This window comes from Erpetoichthys calabaricus, chromosome 12 (genome assembly GCF_900747795.2).
Source record: "Erpetoichthys calabaricus chromosome 12, fErpCal1.3, whole genome shotgun sequence".
In the NCBI taxonomy this organism is placed as follows: Eukaryota; Metazoa; Chordata; class Cladistia; order Polypteriformes; family Polypteridae; genus Erpetoichthys; species Erpetoichthys calabaricus.
Window position 1 is genome coordinate 53,457,901 of NC_041405.2, and position 19,965 is coordinate 53,477,865.

The window sequence follows — 19,965 nt, forward strand, 5'->3', positions numbered from 1 at the left end:
AAGCCATAGCCGTTTCGAGCTAATTAATGTCTGAGACTTTGGCAAAAGTATCCTGAGACCTCAAATATGTTGGAGTGCGCAAACATTTACATGGTGCTCCTTTCCTTTTTTCACTGTGTAGCTGAACAAAACAAAAAGAGAAGACTAAACTTGCATAAAATGCTCAAAAGAAATGTTTCATCTTTAACTTTATGCCTTTTGGTGATCAGTTCATCTTCTGCTCACTCAACTATCCACAGACATTTTAAGCAAGGGTGAAGGCTACCCAAACTTTTGCATGTCACTGTACATATAAGAATATTCTGGAAGATAAATAAGAGCTTTGGAAGGGTATTAATTTTAATAATATTACATTTTCCCCTTTAAGAAGAACTGTAGAGATGACCACCTAGTAATGTCTGGCTTGGTGTTTTTCATAATATACTACAAAATTTAATTTTAATAAATCTGAATAGATGTCTATATTTTATTGTGACTGTAAACTATAAATTCTTGAACTATTCTAAGACAATCAATAAAAAGTCAGCATGACATGCAAAATCATTTTGGAAAAAGTATGCTAAATTTTAAATTAGTTTTGAAACTAGATATCCTGTAAGATAAATCCAGTACGCTTAATGATGAGCTTCACTTGCGATGAGAAGTACTGCACAGCCCTTCACCCCAGTTTCCAAAAAGATACTGAGAGAGAGAGAGAGACACAGACACGCAAAGGTTTAATATCAGTTGCAAAAAACACTTTCCGTACTGTAATGTGAAAATTTGAAATCACTACAGCAGCTCTGGATATTGCAGCTGCAGCTCGACAACCTATTTTAACATATATTTAATTAAAAAATATCGCAGTGGAACTAATGTGTCATCAGAACACAACAAGCTGAAAATAGTGATTAAAACTGTTCTTTCTGGAGATAACAATAAAAATAAAAGACATTCTATTATTATCATCATCGTCATCATCAGTCTAAATTATTTGGGTTACTGTAGTAGCTCTAACTTAGGATAGTGGCTCATTAAATCCATCACAGAGTTTTCCAAATTGCAACTCAACACATGATTCAATAAAACCGTTATAGTTTTACTTATATTTCCATCTCGTGTGAGAAGCTAGATAGCTCAAGATAGTATGAACTAAGATACTGAAATGATAAAATGCCAATAATTCTGAACACAACATGCAGGAGCAAAAAGTACTTTTCAGTGAGACATTGCTGTATGTTATGTGGTGGGTTGCAATATCTGAACTCTTTCCTCTCAGTAAGTGCATTTTAGAATCCAAGCAGTTCAATTAATTTATTTAGTTAGTCCTAAGTGAACCAACTTTGTTTTTTTTTTTTTGCTTTTAAGGATCGAAGCAGCAAAGAATAAGACATAACATACACTACCCTGTATCTGCTGTGTTCTTTTCCTTTTTACCAAAGGATACTGAACAACAAAACAATGTGCGTTTCTGCGACAAACTGTGCTTGACTGCTTCCATGGATGTAACTCTGGAAAAAAAGTAAAGAAAAATGTCATACAGGTTTCAAACTAATATAAAAATGCTACTTTTACTTTAAAAAAAAAGCATGATACTGTCTTATTAAAGGGACCTAAGCTACATCTAATAACCTAACTTCTGAATAAGTTGTTTCACAAAATGAAATGGTACACATTGAGTTTCAGCTAGCAGATATTCCCCACCCATACATACATTTTCTTAGCTCACTGCCCCAATTAAAGTGTCACGTGGGGCCAGTTATATTGTGGCAGATTTGGGTAAAAGGTAAAAAATTTTAAAATTACCCTGGATAGGAAGGCAATCAATCACAGAGCACGCTCACCCAAATCCTTACACACTAGTGTTGATCAGTGAATTTTCCAAAGTGTTATTCACAGTGAATTTGCTGCGTTCACATTTGTCCTTGTTTGTCGAATTACTTACTAATAATTAGACAGGTTAGGGAGAACTTTTTTCCCCATTATCCCATAATGCTTTACAAGGCCAGCACAATATCCCCTGTAGCTGTAACAGCCAACATTGGATGGGCCCGCCCCCAGGTATATAATGCGGGGCATTTGCAATATAGACTCTGTGGGACTTAGTAGTAGAACAAATAATTAAAAAATGCAGGTTGTCAAAATTGTGTTTTTATGAAACATATATAGCATAAATAACAGTTAACTCTACTTGTTGCCAAAATGTGCAGATCAGTCTTTGAGTTACTCGTCAGTATAACAGAAGTAGGCATGTACCCTATGTATGCATAATTAGCCATGCGGATATGACAAGCAAACCTTGAAGGAGCCTGGCACCGTTGGGGAAAAAAAAAAAAGACAATGAAATAATAATAACAAAGCAAAGCATCAGCACAGAAAGTTTGGAGAGTGATCAGAGCAACTTCAAAAAACAGAACGAGCCAGCAGCTTCAATCACGACATGCCTCTTTGAATTTTCTGCCTTTAAAATATCTACTCATTTTTTCTGACTTTCAACTACAATTTTGGCTTTTCCACTTTATTTTGAAGAAATATATGTTTACTCGTTTCTGACTGCAATCTTTCTTCTTTGATCTCACAGAGGCATGGTGGTGGTGGTTGGCACTGCTGCCGCACAGCTCAGGTCACCTTTTTGGCTACAATAATCAGTCCAGTATGATTTTCAGACATTTCCCTAGACCTCAGGGACACTCTGAAGATGATTACACCATTACAATCCAGTCAAATCTAATTCAGTTGGTCCTTCCCCATTGACTTCAATGCATTTCGCCATGTTCGGCAACATTCGCAAACAGTTTCGTGATTTCTCCAAACTCAACGTGAAGAAAACACTGTGGAGTTCGCTCATCACTACTACTCACCAATACAGAAGCAAATCTTTGGGATTGGTAAAGCCAGAGAAAACTGCCTAGACACGGACAGAACATACAAACTCCATACAGAGAATTAATGTATCAGACTTTGAATCCTTGTCCATGGAGCTGTGATGGACCAATACCCCTTAACACCTACAGGATAAGTAGTCAGAGAATTAAATATTCATTAACTTACCACTTGTCCTGTATTTGGATTCTTGTGTGCATATGGAGGTCCACGGATGTGGTTCCACATCTGGCCAGAAGTCATAATAAGCACAAAACACTGCGAGAAAAGAAATATGCTGGTTATTGTACAGACCAGAGTCATGCAGTAGTTAAGTCACATGCAAGTTAATTTATATATTTTCATTAAGACTATATGCATGGAGTTTGTTGCGACTTGAAAGTGTAACATCTATTTCTTCTAAGGTATTACTTCAGTAGGATTACTTCTCCACCCGGATTTATTTAGATAAAAATAATTTTGTAATAAAAAAGTGATGCTTATTAAAAAAACTCAAATTATCAAAACTTCCAAAAAATATGAAATGACTTTTGCCTGCAATTGGCTCAGGCTTTGAGAAAGTGGAACTTAAGATGTCCAGGACCATTAATCACAGTGACCCAATCTGAAACAGAAATGTGTCATTCTATAAGTCAATTAATCTAATTCAAAGTAATGGAGGTACAGAGTACTAACAGCATCCAATACAAAGTTAACTTCTAAATGTGAAAACTGATCACTCCATTGCTATATTACTGGATTATATTTTAAAATGATTTTGGTAACTGGCACCCCATCCATTGTTGGTTCCTACCTTGTTCCTGATGCAGTTGGTCAAGCCTATGCCTAGCCCTCTGACACAGGACTGACTTAAATGGGTTGGATGACATTTCTAAAAGTCTGTCAAGGCACTAAAAGTTTGTGGTTTGGACATAAGGGCACTGTTGGCTTGAGGTACAAACGAAATGGGAAGAAATTAATAAAACCATAAAGCAACCAGCTCTCAAATTCTAAGGGAGAACTGTCATTTTATTTTTTGTGCTCTTCTACGCCACCAGAGAGTTGGGTTTGAAACTCAGGCCAGGTAATATATGTGACATTTGCTCTAAAAGTGATAGAGGGATAGATGAATATTCAGTTAAAGCTAACAGAGAGATGAAAAAAAAATTGTACAGTACAAAGAGTATTTTCTTTCATTATTTGTATTTCCCACTTTTTTTAATTTTTGGTATTTGCATATTATATTTTTTTTCACCATGAGTTTAAATTTCTTCTTCTGTGTGTCATAGGAGTATAGGGGCATGAAGTTAAAATAAGTTGGTGTGTATAAGAATTATATGTACCAAGATATTTCTACAAATACTGCGACAAATTAAAGCAAAGATTCAAAACATTTATGCATTGTCTTAAAAGAATAATGAAGTTACACTCTGCCAGCAGTCATGCACATCAAAAGGAGAAACATTTGTAGTTATTGGTAGGTATTATTAAGATACACATATTCTAAAGCTAGACTACATCCATCCATCCATTTTCCAACCCGCTGAATCCGAATACAGGGTCACGGGGGTCTGCTGGAGCCAATCCCAGCCAACACAGGGCACAAGGCAGGAACCAATCCTGGGCAGGGTACCAACCCACCGCAGGACACACACAAACACACCCACACATCAAGCACACACTAGGGCCAATTTAGAATCGCCAATCCACCTAACCTGCATGTCTTTGGACTGTGGGAGGAAACCGGAGCGCCCGGAGGAAACCCATGCAGACACGGGGAGAACATGCAAACTCCACGCAGGGAGGACCCAGGAAGCGAACCCAGATCCCCAGGTCTCCCAACTGCGAGGCAGCAGCGCTACCCACTGCACCACCGTGCTGCCCGCTAGACTACAATGAATAATATAATTCATAAAACAAAAAATCTTACCAAAGCAGCAAATGCCCAAGCATTTCGATTATACAGAAAATCAAGGTTATTCCTTCTCAGATAGACCAGCCCTCCAATAACAGCGAGAAGAAAGCCCAACATGAGAGGGCCAGCATAGTTTGGTGGCCTAATTACACGTATCTGAAATAGGAATAAATAAAACAAGCTGTAATGTAATATCAGTTCTATCCGTTACCTTTTAAACCATAATAACCTCTAACCTTATCTCCAAAATCATATGGATGGGTACACAAACATGTATAGTAACAATTTGACTAAAATCTGTTATACAATTATGTTTTTGCTGATGCTTATATATTAAAAAAATTTAACACAGCACATTAAAATCAAAAATCAATTAACTCCTACCAAAACAAAAAAAAAATATCAGGGTACCAGAGTGCAAACACCTCACTTGTCCCACAACATCACCAACCCCATCCTGCTATCACTAGATTTTGGCTGCATTCATCAAACTTGCTAATATTAGTAGGCTATTAACAAGTTCTTAGTTTGTTTGCTTTCAATTGTCAGTTAAATACACCATTTTGTGGTATGTAGTATGGTCTCTGGTTCACTTCTTTTAGTCTTTTTGCAAAGCTAATTTGCACATCCTAAACATCATGCAACTGCACATTATCTAGCGTTCAATTTTACTTTTTTTGTTTGGAAGATGACACAAAATAAAGTTGAAGGTCTGTGTGCAGGAATCTTAATAAATGTAAATTTAGTGCTTGTGTGCAAGTGTCAGTCATGGAACACAATCAAGCAGCCATAATGCATTAAGCCCCCCAGACCATCAAGGAACTGAAAAAATCCTGATTGCGGAGTTCACTGTACTATAATGCAAGAACAAATCATATAAAGTTACATATCATGGTAATTTGCAGAGTGCACAATGAACTTCACACTTTGTGACAGTCAAACCAATAATAAGTTTTTACATTTATATAGCTCACTACTCAGCTCTTCATTGAGTGAGGAGCCACTTCAACCAATACTAAAGTGTAGCATCCTGGATGATGCAACAGCAGCCATTTTTCTGCCAGTACGCTCACCACGCATTAGTGGTTAGTAGGGCTGCAACGATTAGTCAATGTAATCGACGACGTGGATTACAAAAAATCGGCGCCGTTGCGCTGGAAACTGACTATAGCCGGTTCCGGCGGTTTAAGGGTTAAGTGAATATAATTTCAGTTATGTTTGCTAACGTGTTTGGAGCTATAGTAAAAGAATGAATAGGAGTAGTTGTTTTTGTGTATTCCTGCTACCTCTACTCCCTCTGAGCATCTCTTCTCAGCAGCTGGGAACATTGTCTCAAAGAAGAGAGCCAGCCTCACACCAGAGCATGTCAAAATGCTCACGTTCCTGCACTGCAATCAGGAATATATTAACTGAATCTTTTATAAACTGTACATTATTGTTTTATTTTATTTTAATTGAAGCTTTATTTAAACTTTTGGACTTTAAGACACACCAGTGGCTATTTTTGGTTAAGTTAAATGCACTTTTTTTGTTTAAAGACTATGTGCACTTTAGTTTATATTGTTTAATGTATTTCTTTTTTTATTGTGATGGTCACACTGATATAAAACACCTGATTATTTTCAAATTCATGTTTTATTGGTTATTTTAATTTGATTATTATTAATTTCAATCGTGTTAATGCAGAGACATCAGGGTGACATTCACAGGTGGACAGACATGAGCAGATGAGATAAGACATGCACTGGAGCCCAGAAAAGGATGTGCAACCACAGGTCGCAGGCATCAAAATAGTCAGGCATGAAATAATCGTGCCTAATCGAAAAAAAAAAAAAAAAAATTGAACAATTAGTCGACTACCAAAATAATCATTAGTTGCAGCCCTAGTGGTTAGGTAGTGAAGTGGTGAGAGAGAAAGAGACAGGGTATGATTACAGAGCCAAAATGACATGTCGTGGTGGGCAAACAAGCCTGGACATTGGGATGCACCCTAGTCTTTACAAAGGATGTCCAGGGATCCTTTATGTCCCCAAACAGTCAGGACCTTAGTTTTATATCTTATCCAAAGGATGGTGCCATTTTCACAGCACAGTGTCACTATCACTACACTAGGGCATTGAGATCCATATTCAGACCACAGGCTAAGCGCCCTCTGCTGGCCTCACCAACACCTCTTCCAGTAGCAACCTGAGCTTTGTTAGATGGTCTCCCATCCATGTACTGGCCGGGCCCAAACATGCTTACATTCAGGTGGATGACCTGTTCTGAAGCACATGTGGTATGGCAGCTGGGAATCTTGGGAATGTTTTGTTAGTTTTGCAATGTAAATTTAGAAGTGAATATGAGAGCCTAATGTATTTTGTAAAATATGTAATCAGCAGTACACACACAACACTCAGTGTGATGAAATGTTGCTTATCCTTTTCTTTTAATGTTTTTGTAAAAAAGCTAGTGAGGCCATGGTGGTGCAGTTGTTAGCACTACTGCCTCACATGTCTAAGTCCACAGTTCTGTCCCACAGTGATGATGAATTGCATTAAGCAGGTTTCAGAATAGTATGGTGTGTACTATAATATTAAAATAATCTGTCTTGAATCTATTAATTGCTGTCAGCCTCTAAAGAATGAGCCTTAGTAACATATGTCAACCTTAATGTTCTTAATGTTCAACTCTTTCAAAATTTGCATACAATCAACAAGATAATTAGGCATCATTTGTCATACCATTTGTGGTGTCAGATAAAAATCTGGCCACAAGTTAGATTAAACAGACATATACAATTTGATAATCCATGAAATTGTTGAAGGTATTTTGACAGGAATATTCTGACCCAGAATACATGTTGTTTTCTTCAACAAACATATGAAAGGAGATACAAGTTTAATTTCAAAGTATATTTTACAAAAAAGTAATGTGCTTAATAGATCAAACAATTAATAAGACACTAAGCAAGTTTCAAAAGAAGCATGGCTGCAAGAATACCCTCACATCCTTCACTAATAACCAACTGATTTTAAAAAGAACATTCATTGACTACTGTCAACATATTTTTAACAGGAGTTCAGTCGATGCACTTCCAGGAATTATTTGCTTCATTAGGAAAAATAAAGCTGAACTATAAACAAAACTGGGCTGAATGCAGAGGTTAAAGACAAAAGCTAAACATTACAAGTGTTTATTTTAAACCCATGGTCTGCATCTATCTTGTATGATTTTTTTAGGTCTTAATTGTACTGTACAGCTGGGTAACAGTGCTGGCATGAAAGCATCTTCAGAAGTTAAATATTCGCAAATGCACAATACAATCTTAAATAAGGTATAATAATAGAAACTGTGCAGCCTTAAAATACCTCCAAAACACAATATTTGCAGAAGAAAAAGCTGTTTTTTAAGTGTGAAAGGCTTTGCTGTGAAACAGTAAACCATTTAACCATGTTCAAGCAAGAACTAAGGCAAATAGGAAAAGCTTAAAATGAAATTAAAAGTGACACTCTGAATGAGGTCCTAACAGAAAAGACTACCTTAAAGATATTGAAGAAGGCCAGTTTGAAATATTCTTAAATTTTTTTAATTATATTTTCTCTTGAACTTTAACACTTCACATTTATAACTTTTTTATAAACTACAAAGGCTCTTTCAGGCTAAATGCTTGCCAATCAAGGCTGTTTGTGGCTTTCCATTTGTTAATTGCAAATTGTCTATATTAATGTGTTTCTGTTGAGATTTCTTATGAAAACTAATTACCTTATAAATTCTCTGTAGTTCATTAGTATTTGCAAAAAAATATATAAAATTTTATAAAAGGAAACATACAAAGCCTACACATGAAATGCAGCATTTTTAAACCATTTATGACACAATTCCAATAAATGTCAAACACGAGTTCAGTTCATTGAAACATGCTATTTTTCTTCTGCAAATGAAAATGGAAAACAAGTAAGTGTCAAAATACCAAAATATGAATTGGTTTCACATGATTGATATATACAGTATCAGTCAAAAGTTTTAGAACACCTCAGTTTTTCTTAAGAATTAAATCAATTGAAATGCAACGAATGAGCTAAAATAGCAAAAAAGGTAAGCAGTAAACTGCCAGAGATTTAAATTTAAAGTTTAAGTAAGCAAAAACTGGAAAAAAGGAAATTTTCAGAATATTACAAATGGGCCTATTTCAGGGAACAATTAATAAGTTACAGCCAGTTAAAGTATATTAAGCCTGGCAAGTTGAAGCAAACAATTTGCACAGGTGTACTAACTTCTTTTGATTACTTAAAAACCCTCTGTCTGTCTTAAAGCATAGTTGGAACAGACTGTGTTACTACACCCTCTGAAGTACTACTGGAATAATAACACTGTGGAAAGTTGTAAATTCTAGCGATAATGGCAAGAAAATGGCAATTAACAAATTAAATGGGAGAGAGCATTATTACCCTTAGTGGTGTATGCCCTTTATTTAGAGAAATTGTTAAAAAAAAATCCACAGGCAATTGGAAACTGGAAGAAACTCTGATAGGAAAAGATTTGGCAGACCCAAAGTTACAAATCAACCAGAAGACAAGTTTATGAGGGTCACTAGCTTGCATGATAGGCACCTCATGGCAAGACAGCTTCAAGCACAGCTTAACAGTGGTTGAAAAGGGGTGGGGGTTGATTTGTCTTCAAATTTGTTGGGTTATAAATTGATCTGTTTGTATGGAATGATTACAATGAAAATTAATAAAATAAAAATATAAAAAAAAAAATAAAAAACTGGTTGAAAAAAGCAAGTCTCAATTTCTATTGTGAAGAGGAGACTTTGTGCTGCAGGTTTGACAGGGTGAGTGGCAGTAAGAAAGCCATTCTTTAAAGGACAAAATAGGGCCTTGAAATACCAACTGTGGACTACTGCAGACTGGGAGAAAGTCTTGTGGACTAATGAATCAAAATCTGAAATCCCCAGTTCATCACGCAGGGTGTTTGTACACCCTTGAGTTGATGAAAGAATGGTTCCTCAGTGTGTGACACCAACTATCAAACATGGAGGAGGAAGTGTGATGGTCTGGGGTTCTTTTGCTGGAGGCAGAGTTGGTGACTTGCACATAGTGACTGGCATTCTGAATCAAAAGAGTTACCACAGTTTGGCTGTTATACAGTAATCCCTCGCTATATCGCGCTTCGCGGCTTCACTCCATCGCGGATTTTATATGTAAGCATATTTAAATATATATCGCTGATTTTTCGCTGCTTCGCGGGTTTCTGCGGACAATGGGTCTTTTAATTTCTGGTACATGCTTCCTCAGTTGGTTTGCCCAGTTGATTTCATACAAGGGACGCTATTGGCAGATGGCTGAGAAGCTACCCAGCTTACTTTTCTCTTTCTCTTGCGCTGACTTTCTCTGATCCTGACGTAGGGGGATTGAGCAGGGGGGCTGTTCGCACACCTAGACGATACGGACGCTCGTCTAAAAATGCTGAAAGATTATCTTCACGTTGCTATCTTTTGTGCAGCTGCTTCCTGAAACGACATGCTGCACGGTGCTTCGCATACTTAAAAGCTCGAAGGGCACGTATTGATTTTTGATTGAAAAACAAACTCTGTCTCTCTCTATCTCTCTCTCTTTGTCTGCTCCTGACGGAGGGGGTGTGAGCTGCCGCCTTCAACAGCTTTGTGCCGCGGTGCTTCGCATATTTAAAAGCCAAACAGCCCTATTGATTTGTTTGCTTTTCTCTCTATCTCTGTGACAGTCACTGCTCCTGACACGCACTCCTTTGAAGAGGAAGATATGTTTGCATTCTTTTAATTATGAGACAGAACTATCATCTCTGTCTTGTCATGGAGCACAGTTTAAACTTTTGAAAAAGAGACATGTTTATTTGCAGTGTTTGAATAAAGTTCCTGTCTCTCTACAGCCTCCTGTGTTTCTGCGCAAATCTGTGACCCAAGCATGACAATATAAAAATAACCATATAAACATATGGTTTCTACTTCGCGGATTTTCTTATTTCGCGGGTGGCTCTGGAACGCAACCCCCGCGATGGAGGAGGGATTACTGTATCAGCAAATGGTGTCTATTTTGATGAATCAAAAATATGAATAAAATTTTGTACACTTAATGATTCCTTGATTTATTTTTTATTTGCCATTGTTTATTTGTTCTATGCTTTGATTTCTTAAAACATTAAGAGATTAAACTGCATGCATTTCCATACAGTGTGAAAAAACTGAGGTGTTTTAAAACTTTTGACCAGCAGTTATAAGTATTGGCTTTATACTTTATATATTGAACAGATTAATGCCTTATGTTTTCTTAAACAGCACAAGTCGTACACGTTTGTAGTCCTTATTGCTATTTTTCTTTGAGACATTCAAATTACTTCACTTCTGATTCCAATGATCACTGTTTGCTTGGGAGATTATATGCTATGTGCTTTAATGCATATCTTATTTGTAGAATAAATGAATAAACAACCATGCTCAAGCTTCTCATCAGATCTCATTGGTATTATGCTCTCTCTTCCTCAGCAATCCCCTTAAACAAAAGTAGATTACCCACACAGGCTTAAAAATGACCCTAAAGAGCTCCCGATTCCAAAATTTCATTAGTAGAAAGCAATTAACTCATAACTCCAGCTCTTTTTATGTATTATTGCATTAGAATGTCTCACTGTAGCTGCTGCTAATCTTACAACATCTTCTGCTAAGACTAAGCTGCAAAACATTAATATACTACAGTACAATTTAGAATGCCAATATTAATGTGTCAGTATTGTATAGAAAAATCCTTTACTACTCAACATTAAGTCTTAGTTTATTATAACCTTAGAGTCGGCCTATCGGACCTTTGAAAACAAATTCTAGCACACCTATACTTTTTTGAAAAATACAGTATACACCCCAAATAAAGCAGTCTGAAACTATAAAATGCCAGCACACAATTCTTTAGTTAATTTGTACGTAGCTCCATACCATCTCTTTGAGTATTCCTCAATTTGCAAGGCTGACTGCCCTTAGTTTTCTTAATTCAAATTTAAAAAGGGATGATCAGAAATCTTTACGTCTAAACCTAATGGGGCATTCTACAGTGGAAAATGATCGGCTTCTGAGTACTAAAATATGTGAATTTCAAGCTTCTGCCATTTGTGGATTATAGTGTACCGTTCTTGATTCAAAATGACGCCAACATATTACACACTGAACTTCTAACGACGGAAAACAATCCATGTTTGAAGATTCATTCTCAACCAGTCAATGGATATCAGTACTACTCTCCTTCAAATGCCATAGTTAAAAGATGATCGGCAGAATTCTGTCATGGCAAGATATTGCTTAAATATTAACAAGCTTTGGCTAATTCTCGACACTGATGATGAGGACAACAGCAGGAGAAAAGGTTGCTGTTGTGAAATTAATAATAATAAAATATCAAGGAGTTAGGGTGTGTCAGATGGCACTCATTATAGGGATTAGTTATGGGTCAGTTGAATCTGTTTTTCATGAACAGTTAAAAATGAGCAAAGTGTGCACTCATTGGATACCCAGAGCACTGACTCCTGAAATAGATCATCAGCATCTTCTAAAGAGAATCTTAAACTAAAGAATTTGGAATTGAATACATCTAAGAAGCATTTTATAACAGGGGATGAAACTTGAATGCATCTCTCTCAACCATAGTCCAAAAAACAATCACAAGACTGAAAGTACGGTGGTTCACCAACATCAAAGAAATTCATGGTCCAAACCTGTGACAGAAAGATCATCTACAAAGACTTATCTTGGAGGTTGTAGAGAAGAATGATTATACTACTCAGAGCAACAGTTTACTCAATCAATACTATGCTGACTAAGCAATTGAATAAGCAATAAATATTCTGATCATTCCTTGTACATGCTGTATTAGTTTTGCAATATGGAAATAATAGCAGAAGAATCAACCACTTTGGAACTAAATTTTGTATCTACAAATGCAACTATATATTCTTTCCATTAAGTCTACAGCACATTAACTACTTCAATACCCATTGCTACAGACTCAAATGAAGGGAAGCAGGTAATTAGTTGACTGTGAGATATATTAATAGATAAACCTTATACAGTATATATAATATCCCCTATTGAAACTTATTTTCTCCTATTCACCCCGTGACCCTTCTCTGCCCTACCGTGGATAAGTCGCTTAGGGAGAATGATGGATTGATGTATCATTTCACTTCATTGTGAGTTATTTTATTGTTATAATGATTCAATTCCATGAAAATGTTTTTTAAATCTGTGAAAATTTTGAGGCTTACGACAACATCGGTTCTGTCTGCAATCCACCTTGCTAACTGCTCTGCAGCAAAACCTCGAACTGGAAGGTCATAGGTGTCAGCTCTTTTCGGCTTCCCTTTGGATGGGAAGTGCATAAATGTTGGAGCAGAATTCATATTCATCTATAGTGAAAAAAACAAAAAAAAAATCAATTTTAAGTTTAAATGTACAAGTTCAATATTAACATTTAAATGAAAAAATATACAGTATTTTCTCTTTTTGTATAACATGTCCAAAATTCAGCAGATTAGAACGTATGGTTCCATATTAATAAAGTGTATCACGGTGTTTTTTTTTTGTTTTTTTTTAAATGTTGAAAAAAACACATGCAAAAACAGTAAGTAAAAATCTAATGAAAAATACACAGCTATTGCGTTACAGAATACAGGCATACTGCAGCTCTGCCCAGGGTTAGTTCCTGCCTAGTGCTCAATGCTGCAACAGCAGATTCGGGTCATTCACAAATATTTTGAACTTGAATAAACACGTTCAGGAGATTGATTCATGGTTGGACGGACAAATTATACATAGTATAGTTTCATTTTTCATGTTGGGTGAACAAAACATTTTACACAAGAACAGAAGGAAATTATATATAGATTTTTCTGTTATATAAAAAAAATCTTGGGTTGAGATGCAATTTTTTCTGAGACACTTTAACGCAAGTGCCTTGAGCATGGGAAAGGCGCTATATAAATAAAATGTATTATTATTTATTATTACTGCGAGACAAGGAGGACAGCTGCTGTACAGGCCTTTAAATGTTGGAAGCGCTGCGGAACAAACAGATCACACAACACGCCACAAGCAGCAGCAGCAAGCCAGCTGACTGAGCATAGAGGAGGTTTATAAAAAAAAAAAAACAAAAAAAAAAAAAGTACTTGTTTCCCATTGCATCACTGTTTGAGAGGGGGTTTCAGAGAAGCGACCGTGTCTCCTTGAGGCGAGTTCACCCGCCCTCTTCACAACAGGAGCGGCAGAGACAAAGGGGTTGTTGGTGGGCTTAGCGAAGCGAGCAGGGGGCAAAGCCTCCTAGTGTATACATCTCCTATAATATATAATCCATTATCTCTGCGTTTTTTTCCTCCCACACACAAAACAATGTGCATGTTAGGTTAATTGGTAACTCTTATAAACAGTCCCTGTGCGAATATGGATCTGTATATGAGCGGGTCCTGCTAAGAGCTGGTTCCTCCCATGTGCACAGTGTCAACAAGATAAGCCCCAGTCCCCTGCAACCCAGAACTACATTTCACAAAGGATGTTAATTCAACATTCATTGTTTCAGCTCTACATCAACACTCTAAAACAAAACACATAGAAATAAAATACATAATGTGTGAGTTTACCATATGGAAAACATCTGAACCTTCATCAAAATCCACTGCAGCAAAAAATATCTTATTAGTGAAAGCACTGGAATAACGCCATGAATTTGCCAAAATCTGGTATTCTTCATCTGCCTGCCTAAAAAAAAAAAGGGTAAAGTGTTAATATACATAACATACACACAGCTCAATAGTGAAAATGCTCAACAGTGTAAATAAATATAAATGATGTCGTACATCATTTTGTCTACATTATTTGTTTATCTCACATGCCTAAAACATTTGCAGAAAAAAAGCAATAATTAGACACCCTTGTATTTGTTAAAAAGCTGAAAAAATCCAAATACATCAGCCAGTGCTACACTGTACATTCTTCTTTAGTTCAATCAGCAGAAATATTACTGACAGTAGTACTGTGAAGAAATTTAATGTGTGTACATATTAATATGATAATCTTTTTTCATTGCATGCTTCATTGGAATATTAGAAAATACTTAGACACATTGATTTTCACTTTTTTTTTTTTAATAAATTTGCAAACATTTCTGAAAACATGTTTTCACTCTGTCATTATGGGTTATTAAGTGTGGACTAATGGGAAAAAATGACAAGTTTATCCATTTAAAATGAAATCTACTACACAATAAGGTGTGCAGAAAGTGAAGGGGTCTGAATGCTTTCTGAATCCACCATAGTAAATGGATACATTGAGGGCCCTCATCTATCTGATAACCATTTACCCCACTGCACGACCTTGAGCAATCAAAGAAAGAATTGCACACTCTGCCTAGACCCTTGTCCATCACATGAAACACTAATCCACTTGCTAATTTAAATTTTATGATACATCTATGTTGCACTTGTATCAGAGCGGGGGAAAACGATACATGCTATAGCCAACTTGGGTATCAAACCCCAGTAAATGCTACTCAGAAGTTGACTGTACCAAACACACCTTGCAAAATCAACAACTCAGCTAAACTATACATACACAAATAAAAATAATGTTTGTGAAACATACTTAGAATTCATAGATTCACCCAATATTTACATAATGTAATTTGAGCAAGGTCATCAATATTTCTTATTTCCACACACAGGGCTAATGCATCACTTAATATTTTAATGTGAGAGAAAACAATCAATGTGTCAACAGATGAAATTCATAAGTATTATTAAAACTTAAATATGCACATTGGTGTATTATTTTGCATTTCTTCTAGCTACACAGAAAGACTTAAAAGTAGCACCATCACAATACATTGTATAAAAGGAATTTATAGACAGCATATCGTACATTTCATCATAAAGGTAATTACAAACATAAAATGCACATGCAGCTCTTATTCAACAACAAAGTACAATCATTAAAATGGTACCTAACAAATAATCAATTTTTAAACAATTACATACTTGCAAACAACACATTGTCTTTGAGGCTGCAGTGCTGTAAACATCACAACGACAGAGTAATTCCTTGGTGGAGCTTTCACTAAACGTCGAAATTTATCTCCATTCATACGAATTACAGCTCTTTTACTGGCCCAGTCCATCAGTTGTCCAACTTTTTCAGACAAAAGCATCTGCACAAAAAAAGAAAAGCCTTTAATCGTGCCTCAAGGAGTGGTGGCACGTGCCAAAAAAATTATTTTAATATCTATGATAATTGTATTATTTTATGATGGCTCAGATAGTGACAGGTAAATAATAAAATATAAATCAGCCATTTCAAGCAGTAATAGCCATTAGCAACACTGATTATATCTTGGCTGTATCAAATTAAATTAATGATATCTTTATTAAAAAAAAAAAAAAAAAGATATACATTTCTATCAAACACACAAGCATTTCTGGGAGTGTCCATATATTTCACGGGTAGTGTTATGTTTCAGGCTTTTTACATTTAGGGCATTGGCAGGTTAAGAGATTTGCTCAGTGACAAACTGCAAGCCAGTGATGGCAACTGAACGTTCTGGTTTAAGTCTATTATCTTAACCTGTATTGCCTGCCAATATCCCAAAGACATGCAAGTAAAAGGCCATTCTAAACTGACCGTGTGCGAGAATGAATATGCCATGCAATGGACTGACACTCATACTACAGCACATAATGAGGTAGAAGGGTATAACTGCTAGAAACATTTATGCATATTTGCACTTTAAGATATTTTAATAATGTAAATTACTGGCACGATGGCTAACAGTGCAGTCTCACTTCTTTTAGATACCACGAATACAACAGCCTGAATTCCCTTCTTCAAGAAAAGTAAAGGTTTTTTCAGTTTTATTTTCCTTTCAGAGTCTTCAATTTTCACTAATAGTACAAATAAACAATCGATTTTTATCAGAGTATAAATTTTATTTAGTTTTGATGCATAGCATACTTAGAATTAATAGATTCACCAAATATTTACATAATGTAATTTGAGCGATGTCATCAATATTTATTTCCACCCACAGGGCTAATGCACCACTTAATATTTTAAGAAAGGAATCAATGTAGACCAACAGATGAAAATGTTATTAAAACATCATGCAAAGTAACAGTTATTAAAAATATTCACATGGATATCCTTGTTGGGCATACATCATTACTGCCAAAAATAACTGGGAATGAAAGCAAAAATGCATAGAGCTATGATCTCCACACTTTGACAGGGCGTTATTTGCACCTCTGCATCTGTAAATTGAACAAAGTTCAGTTAAAATTCGGTACTGGAGATATGTCAACCATGAAGGACGAAATACAAGATCACCTGTCACTTTAATATACACCAATTAATCAATACAAAAATCCACGTATAATCGAGTGTTCCCAAAAGCAGAATTGAGGAAGCAACAATCTATTAAACACAATGAAGAAATTAAGCACTTTGAAAATATGGCGAGTAATTCTGCAAACCTTGAGCCTACAACTGTAGTTAAATGGTACGCGCTAAACATTATCTATTTTATATATTCATTCTACAGCTGTATTTATAAAGTACTTGAATAAAAAGTGAATGAAAGGTAATGGGACAGAAAATAAAACTAGGATGTTTGGTCCCTCCTTTTCTAAAGACTTCATGAATTGTTTTGAATGGTCACTACTGCCCGATTAATCCTCATTGCACCTCCTACTTCACAAAATCAGTTATCAACCGCTCCCACCCGCTAGCATTTACATTCTTCTGTAAAGAGACATTAAACGGTCACTGCTACCTCTTTTTTCTTCTGTCCATCAGAAGGTATTCCATAAAGAGTTATAAAAAGTAAGAATACTATACAGACTTTATGAAGACGCATGATTTCACTGCTCCCAAAAATACACAACGATTGGCAACTAACGTTTTGTAGGACAAGGAAACTTAGAACCACGTGAGTTGCAGCAGCCAATAGAAGGTATTTTTGGATTACAGTTAAAGGCTTGTAGCAGTATTCCTTCGTGTGATTGGCTCCTTGCGGTAAACCTGACAGCCTACCAAACAAAGACAAGCTGTTGCGTTCTCATTCGGCAATAAAAGCAGGAAGTCGTTTTTTTTTTTTCAATGTTCTTAACAAATACGGCGGCCGACAAGACTGTATTCAATGTGCTCTGGAGTGTACATTTAAGATAAAACGTAAGAAGGGATACATTAAAAAATGATAGGTTAAAAGTTATCAGAGTTTTTGATAAAATGTTGAATATTTGCTGGTTGTTAGATAAAATCCTTTTTCTGCAAGATGAATCTGAGGTAGTTAAAGCTTTTGAATTATTTTAAGGAGTTTTCATTGGTTTCTGGTCTAAAGGTAAACAAACTAATGTGAGTTTTTTTTTTCTATCAAGAAAGCAGGTGTTCAAGAAACAGGAGGCAACTAAAAATAGTACAATATTTTTAAAATCTCCAAAGGGTTACATATCAGTTTGGTCCAATGATAGAGAAATCTAGGTGAAAATTGTAACGTATACAGTAGTTACTTTGACATATATCTTTACATGATTGGGTTTGCCAGACGTGTTCTGTCCGGCAGACAAAGCAAGAAAATTAACGATAAAGCTGTGCCAAATTCACCCCGCCCCCCACGCAAGCTCGTGGGTCACCCAACCAAAATGTATTATTTTACCATTCTTAAGGTAAATGCATAACTGCTTATGATTTTCACAATATCAGGAGTGCCTATAGCGATCGTAAGGTCACATTTGTTTATATTAGTGTGTTATTGCTTCAGTTTTAAACAGTATTACAAGTATTTGACTATAGCTGTAAGGAGGTTGATGATAAACCAGATTCTAACCTTCCACTCCTGCCTAAATAAACCTCCGCCCGTTTCCAGACTGAAAGGTCGGAATCACTTAAAGATTTCATATACTGTTACCTTCTGACCTGTAGATTATACTCTTGAAATTGCATTACTATAGCTAAAACACGGCCTTTCTCGGGTGAATTCGGCACAACAACTGATTGGTTGCAGACACCTCTCGATTTGTTGGTGAATCAATTATTACAAGATGCTCAAATAATGACTTAAGAAGGCTATCACTGATAAAATTGACATGCTGTTCAGGAGATTCAATCGAAAGATTTGTTTTTCTTTATGCGTACCTCGTTTGAAAACATCTTTTACTTTAGTATTAACCAGGTTTGAAATGACTGGTACAATATATTTTAAAAGTAAGAAAAAACAATCATTGTTATTAATGAAGAATTATGATGATAGGCAATAATATGGAATAACCATCCTACTTATATGGATAAGTGAATTTGCCAGGTGTTTTGGCACTAAATGGACAGGAGAGGATAGGAAATATCTTATAGAAGAAGCTAGTCTATAAAGAATTACGAGAATTAGTTTTGAGACAGGACATCAAAGAGGATGAGGAGGAAAGCCAGCAGATCATAACACTCACAGTAAAAAAGCAGCATCATATGATCCTCCAGACCACAAAAAGCATTTTTTCTTTAGGTGTGTTTGGGTTGCTATTGATTTGTTTCATGACAGAGGCAATGAATCCTGTCCAATAAACATGTAAATAACACAAACTATGTTGAAGCCATATATTTATATTAAACCCAAGGCATGTTAACAGCAAGGTCAGGAATGTCAAATCCCAAACCAACAGCCCTAAACTAAAGTCTAAAGTAATCTGTGAGACGGTCAGTTCCACACCTAATAAAGAGTCTATTGTTTCAATACTTGCAATCTTTTCCACAAAAAGGTAAAGAGATAAAAGCAAAATTAAAGTTATGTATTTTTTTAAAGTGTCTTAATTACACTAATTTAAATTGGTTATCCTCTGTTTCCCCATAGTTTCTTGTTCATGCTGTGCCACATTTTTCAGGCAAAATTTTATGAGGTGTATTTGCCATCAGCCGGAGAACTGATTAAAGCTGGTGTTGTTCCACAGAAGATTAGTTTGGGCTTTAGAGTGTTTGTAGAGAAGCAGAAGAAAGAAGAACTTTAGTGTTTTGTGGAAGAAACAATGAAATACAGTAGCTGGAGACAAAGAACTGGGAAAAACTTGAATGTGCTGTAGCAAAGCCAGATTTCAGAGAAAAATTGATGTTCTGTGGGGACAAGGACAATGGGGATCTTTGTGTCTTGTGGAGTAGATCAAGTTAAAGAAAATGTTGGTGA

At 35.9% G+C, this 19,965-nt stretch overlaps 1 protein-coding gene across 1 annotated transcript in view; it reads right to left on the reverse strand.

Moving 5' to 3' along the window:
• LOC114662176 (magnesium transporter protein 1-like) overlaps positions 1–18,740 on the reverse strand; it is a 27,263-nt gene extending 8,523 nt beyond the window's left edge. The window contains exons 1-8 of the mRNA XM_028815537.2: positions 18,706–18,740; positions 17,572–17,827; positions 15,785–15,954; positions 14,393–14,510; positions 13,025–13,165; positions 4,772–4,912; positions 3,031–3,120; positions 1,427–1,490 (exon numbers count right to left, since the gene is read on the reverse strand). Coding sequence (XP_028671370.2) covers positions 1,427–1,490; positions 3,031–3,120; positions 4,772–4,912; positions 13,025–13,165; positions 14,393–14,510; positions 15,785–15,954; positions 17,572–17,827; positions 18,706–18,740 — 1,015 coding nt within the window. The remainder of the gene's footprint in view (positions 1–1,426; positions 1,491–3,030; positions 3,121–4,771; positions 4,913–13,024; positions 13,166–14,392; positions 14,511–15,784; positions 15,955–17,571; positions 17,828–18,705) is intronic.
• Positions 18,741–19,965: the final 1,225 nt, after the last annotated feature.